Source organism: Ursus maritimus, unplaced genomic scaffold (assembly GCF_017311325.1).
Source record: "Ursus maritimus isolate PB19 unplaced genomic scaffold, ASM1731132v1 scaffold_16, whole genome shotgun sequence".
Classification (NCBI taxonomy): domain Eukaryota; kingdom Metazoa; phylum Chordata; class Mammalia; order Carnivora; family Ursidae; genus Ursus; species Ursus maritimus.
Genome location: NW_024424008.1, coordinates 855,939 through 862,840, shown reverse-complemented (window position 1 = coordinate 862,840; position 6,902 = coordinate 855,939). Strand labels below are relative to the sequence as shown.

The 6,902-nt window shown below is 36.6% G+C and overlaps 1 protein-coding gene across 1 annotated transcript; it reads left to right on the top strand.

Moving 5' to 3' along the window:
- The first annotated feature begins 2,966 nt into the window (after window positions 1–2,966).
- On the top strand, window positions 2,967–6,143 carry LOC103681233 (olfactory receptor 51G2-like). The gene is made up of 2 exons (XM_008710765.1): window positions 2,967–3,015; window positions 5,152–6,143. Exons 1-2 carry the CDS (start codon window positions 2,967–2,969, stop codon window positions 6,141–6,143), a joined length of 1,041 nt encoding a protein of 346 aa, XP_008708987.1.
- The last annotated feature ends 759 nt before the right edge of the window (window positions 6,144–6,902 follow it).

Genomic DNA, 6,902 nt, shown 5'->3' with positions numbered 1-6,902 from the left:
AGAACCCTACATGAGGCTCAATCCTAGGACCCTGGGATCATGACCTGAGCCAAGAGCAGATGCTTAACCAACTGAGCCACCCAGGCATCCCATAATAGTATTTTAGAAGAAGGTGGTCAGGTTGGGATCTTTATAGGATTTTGGGATCTGGATCCAAGATTTGAGATCTCTTTTTGAAGGTGGGAACTGAATGGCAATGTATAAATTTTATAGGTAATAGTTTAGGGTGGAGATAATGTGGTGCGGGAAGTGAAAGCGGTCTGGATAAATAAACTGTCATTTGATAAGTGACCTAAGCTGTTTTTCTATGTGAGCAATCTGTTTCTCTCAAAGAATTTCCATTTGCCCAGAGAAACATATAGATCATTTGAATAAATTTATTTTCAGAAATTGAATAAAACCAAGGATGAAGTTATTTGTTTCATCTACACAGATCCAAGTGTTCTGGTTCTGTTCGCCATTTCACTGATGGGAACAATGGGGAATTTTACATTTAGTAAAGCTGGGGTTATATGGTGTATGTTACCTAGTTCTCTGAGATTCTTTATATTTTAGTTCTTCTCAAAGGCTCCTGAGAGGTTAAATTTATTGATGCATTCCATAATGCCATTTCACATAGTCATTGTTCACAGGTATATCTCAAGAATACAGATATAGTCATTAATACATTAATACACAAAGTTGGGGCACCTGGGTGGCTTAGTTGGTTAAACATCTGACTCTTGATTTTGGCTCAGGTCAGGATTTCAGGGTCATGAGATCGAGCCCTGTGTTTTGGGCTCTGTGCTGAGTGTGGAGCCTGCTTAAGATTCTTTCTCTCCTTCTGCCCCTCCCCCCTCTAAAATTAATAATAATAAAAATACACAAAGTTGTTCAATACATATTTTTAATAAATAGTATATTGCTGATTTATTAATACGAGATATAACATGTATTTGATGCCCTCTCTGTGCTGGTCCTGGCTATATCTGACAGATCAACAGAAGAATAAAAAATAAGAAAGACTCCTTTTCCTGGAAGTGATTGAACTTTATAAATTTTTTTTTAAAGATTTTATTTATTTATTTAACAGAGATAGAGACAGCCAGCAAGAGAGGGAACACAAACAGGGGAAGTGAGAGAGGAAGAAGCAGGCTCATAGCGGAGGAGCCTGATGTGGGGCTCGATCCCATGACACCGGGATCACGCCCTGAGCCGAAGGCAGACGCTTAACCGCTGTGCCACCCAGGCGCCCCTGAACTTTATAAATTTGAACACCTCATCTAAGAATCTGTCCTCACATTTTAGGAATCATTTACACGGGACATCTTCCTCTGGCTCCCATTCCTTCATTTCACTACTTTTCTCAAATGTCATGGGTTTTCACAACTTTGAGTAGAAAGGAAATTGCCTATTTTATTTTAATCCAAGTCACACAAAAAAATTAATGGGTTAAGGGATTATTAATTACAATCTATATTTCAGTATGGCTATCTTTAATTAAAAGAACAAAAATAGTAACAAAAATACCCAGGAAAATGTCAAGCTTCTTTAGTTAATATATATTCCTCAGTGGTATTTTATTTTTTACACATTAGTGGTTTCAATTCACAGCCTTATTACGGATATAGGAAGCTTCAGGATGAGAAGAATCAGTGGAGACAGCTGATCAACCGATTTCCATTGTGATTGCTTCTCCTCCATAGAAGGGAAAATAAATACTTTGCATCAGAGAGAAGATATTGTACCAATAAAAGTCAGACTTATACAAATTGTAACTTTGATGTTATTTTGAGGTATATTTTGATAAAGGGAGAACATGCTTGGGACCATGAATGTCCTTTGAATCCTAGATTGCCTACATATTAATTGTCTGACATGGGGGCCAGTAAGTTAATTTATTTGAATTTGAGTTTCTTCAAAGATACCTGATTTGCTAATTGAAGTGAGAATATGTGACTTTATATGTAAAAAAGTAAGCAATAAAAGACACATAAAAGTGTTTTCTTTAAATTCACAGGCATGACTTTTCTTAAGGAGGGTTTGCTGCTATTCCTACAATATTTCTTAGCTGAATTTGTGGAGATTTGACCACTCCTATGAATGCCATTGAATCTGTGGGTTCTGCTAGGCTGAAAATCTGTATTTTTATTTGAAAATACATGACAAAAAAGGCCCTTGACATACTGTTATGTATATGTGTCTGTGTAAGGTGCATGGCGTAGGAGTACAGTGTGGGATGATGAGGGGAAAGGTTATCTAATGTATCGTTTCAGAATTCAAGGTAATTTCTAGATATACTTAATAGGGTTTCACATCTGAAATATACAGTATAAAATGAGTTCAAACAGATGCCTATGATGCAATTAACTTTTGAGAAATCTCAAAATATATTGTAGAAGATATGAACAATCCCCAAATGTAGATATTACATATAAAAAATTAACTTCAGGGGGAAATGACACCAAGACTTAATGAGTGAATTTCAATTCACCTGATGCAAAAAAGTACTCAGTACTTGGACTATTTGTGAAGCATTCCTAGGAAGCAATGAGGGATGGACTTTAAATCAAGAAGAAAATGAGACTTCCCAGGAGATTATATCCTCAGGAGATTGCTGCATGAATAACAAAGAAGCTCAAACCAGGTCACAGGAACTCTTGATTTTGGACATGAAAGAGAAAGCTTCCCCTGAAGAATGTTAGCAAACACTCTGCCTTGAGATGTCAGGTAAGAGAGGTTACCTGTGTTTGGAAAAACACTAAAAACAAAGAGACTTTGGATAAACTGGTGAGTAGAGAGACTCTAGCCTGTAATGCAAGGAATTATAGGAATGTAGAGGTGTTTCTCTCTGTGAAAATATCCCTAATTTGTTTACCTCAAGAACCTAAAAGTTGGACCAGTATTGAGCCAGATGAGTCCATGGGTTTAATGTATTCCTGAGCTAGGAGAGTGTAGAACTATCCATGCCTGAGTTTACATTGACCATGAGGTTCAGCCTCATCTCTGAACAGGAACACCCTTTGAGACCAACGGGTATTGATTCTGAAAAATCTTAAAAACAAAACAAAACAAAAAACCATGCAGAAGAAAAAGCATTGAGAATAAACATGGCACGAGACCCTTAACGTTGGAAGGTACAATGATTGGACCAAGCAGAACGAGCTTTATCCAACAAAGAGTGAGTTTCTTAGCCACATTACCCCCACCTTCTCTATCCTTCATAACAAAATTCAAAAAAATGGTAAAAAAATGTATTAAAACTTCTGAAGCTAATCCCAATTTTCTTACAATTTTTAAGATAAGGCAAAGAAATTTAGTTAATCCCCTGTTAGTATTTCTAGAAGTCTCATCCAAATTGACTTGGATTGAGATTTTGAAAAATTGACTAGACTGCCGTATGGGAGCAGGGACAAGTGGTCAGGATCTTTAAGCTTTTAATCCACAATACCATGTTAGATAGTCAGACTTTATAGAAACACTTTTAAAAAATTATTATTTTCTCTGAGGATCTCAGTCTGACCAAGGATTAGACTTCAGGGGCAATTCAAATAGGAACAGCTGGTAAATTGTCGGGCCACCACAGCTAGGACCCATAAACTCCACACAAGGAATGAAGATTTGGCAGTGCACATCTCTACAAAGGCCCACAAACAATACCAATGATGACATTAGTGAGTGAGGGTAGATGAGGGGTTGGAACAAGGAGCACATGCAAATATTTGTAAAGCTTATTGTTTGTGAGATGACTGCTATGATATGAAGAATATAAAAGTATATATGCAAATGTCTGTTTAGTTTCATAAAAACAGAATCTGATGAGGGATAGACTCAAAAAAGAGATGTGTCCTTTGCTGTCTAGAAGAAGGAGATTCAGTGTATCCACAACTGGTTTTACCTGGATAAATAAGTTTTGGTAGCATAGACCATAAAAATGGTCTCATCTCTAACATAGTGTACATTATAGTTGAATGTTAATCAAGCTTCTCACTCCTTCAAAGAAATTGCTAATTATAATTTCTTAGATCTTTGCTATAATCTTAAAGCTTAGAGCCAAGCAAGAAAAATAATTAATATTTATTGAATATTTGGATGAATAAAGAACCATATCCCTATGGAATTAAATCAATAAAAGAGGCATTTTATAACATTTTGTTATTGTTATTAAAAATGAACTATTTGCTTACACAAATATATAGTAATTATGCAAAATATCCCTAGATCTTATTAATTGAAATTCAAAATATTTAACCCTACAATAAAAAAAGGTAACCCATGAACACGATTCAACAAAAATTAAACAATCTGTATAAGATTTTAGTATTTTTAAATATATAAAACTAAATTATTTTTGTTTTTCTTCATGTTTAATTGAAAAAAATGACATCTACATTCAACAATGAATTAACATGAAACAGTGCTTCATAACCTATGGAGTGAAGGTATACTTAAAATTCTTCAATCAATCACAAAATACTTTCATAAATATAACGAATATTATGTTTAAGAGAAATGAAATGGAAAATACATGGCAAATCCAATAATAACCTTATTATTGTACACTAATAATAATTAGCATCATTAAAGAAGCACAGCTATATTACGTCAATTAATGCAAAAGTTTCTAAATGCTTATTTGCAGTTTATGCACTCAGTTCATTGCAGAAAAAAATAGGATATTCAAATCTGTCCATGGAAAACAATGTGTCCATGAAGTACAGTTTAAGCAGCACTGCTCTAATACGGATCAAGGCAGACCAAGGCGTAAGACTTACCGTGGCATGATGTACGCCTGTAATTACAGTAACAGGTATGAATATGCATGGATGTTGGATTTTTAAAAGAAACTTATTTGAAGCACATTATGTATTTGGATCGTTTATTTTAAAAAATCATCATATGAATTAAAGGACTTAGATAACCTAAATATCAAGGGTACATTTTCCCCCTCATTTTCCTTTAAAAAGCCACAATATCTGGTGAATTTGATCAAAAAAAGCAGGTCTTGTTTTTCAATCTAGAGGCTCAGATGCTCTGTGTTGAGAAACAACATTTAAACTCATAATAGATACAAATCAGGGTCAGTCAGTTTAAAATAAAAGGTGGTAGGAGTTGTCAAATGCTCAAGTCAAATTTTAACATCTGTGAGTGAGACAATAACTTTCATCCTAGGAAAGGCTTGCGGCGCTGGCATCCTGTTGCCCACCAATAGCACCAAAGCCATCTTCTCCACCTTCCTGGTGACAGGCATACCTGGGCTGGAGACTGTGCACATCTGGATCTCCATACCCTTCTGCACCATGTTCTTCATTACCCTGGCGGGCAATGTGACCATCATGACAGTTATCCGCAGGGAACGGACCCTCCGTGTGCCTATGTACCTCTTCCTGGCCATGCTAGCTGCCTCTGATCTGGCTCTGTCCCTCTTCACTTTCCCCACAATGCTGGGGATCTTCTGGCTGGATGCTCGAGAGCTCACCTTCTCTGCCTGCTTCACCCAAATGTTTTTTATTCACACCTTCCAGGATTTTGAGTCAGCTATCATACTGGCAATGGCCTTTGACCGCTATGTGGCCATTTCTCATCCATTGCACTATTCTTCCATTCTCACCAACAGTGTCATTTCCAGGATAGGTTTGGCCATTGTAGTGCGGACCTTGACTGTACAGGTACCTCTCCCTTTCCTCTTGAGAAGGCTGTGCTTCTGTCATTCCAATGTACTGTCTCATTCCTACTGCCTGCATCCTGACATTATAAAGCTCTCTTGCTCCAGCACCAGGATCAATAGCATCTTTGGACTGTTTGTGGTATTATCCACTATGGGACTTGATTTTCTCCTCATTCTCTTTTCATATATCCTGATACTGAAAACTGTACTGAATATTGCATCCTTTGGTGGCCGCCTCAAGGCTCTCAACACCTGCATTTCCCACATCTGTGCTGTGATTCTCTTCTTCACACCAATGATCTGCCTGTCTATACTGCACCGTTTTGGCCCCAAACTTCCCTCACATATCTACGTGACCTTGGCTAACATGCATTTTCTCATTCCTCCTGTGATGAACCCCATTGTGTATGTGGTGAAAACCAAACAGATACGAGACAAAATTCTGAAACTCTTCATCAAAAAAGGACCAGAATCCCAAGTCACATTTATAACATGAATGAGCCCTATCCTTACAGAGAAAGAATGCTTCCTGAAACAAAGAGCTTGCTGATATTCCAAATGCCAATAAAGATTCTGTTTGACTGACTCTTCTGAATTACATGGAATATTGGGTTGCGTTTCAATAAAACTATTTCTATTCTCTGATTTGAACAAATGTACATTGAGCAATAAAAATTATCCAGGAAATTGAAAATCCGAAATAATGGACTGTTCTCATTATTTCTTAGTCCAAATGGTTCTCATGTGTTAGTCAGAGATGCTTGTAGTCCGATAGTTCATCGTGGACAGAGTGAATAGAGTACTTCTTGCTCTCATCTGTATATATATCGCCCTTGACGTGGTGATAACTTTTTAGTGAATGCCAACTCTGTCCTTGACTTTTTGAGGAGCTGGAGATATATTATCGAATTAAAGTTCTTGCCTTCACGGTGCTTCATTTTCTTGATGATACTATTGTTGAAGTAAGAAGTAACAGGAAAGAAACAAACAAGTGGATATCTAATATTGCTATTGAAAAAACATTATAAAACCATGAAATTTACAATACCAACAATCTCTCCCTAAATTGGATGTACCAAAATTTCTCTTGCCAGACTCTAAAAATCATCATCATTTGGAAAAAGTATAATGTTTAATTCAAGTAATTCAATCTGTTTTATCATATTCTGTCCTTCAAGCATGTTCACTCCTTGACTTCACAGAATCTGGACTTTGGGCTTGAGGGCTTTAGCCCCAAATTCCTCAAAGCCTCACC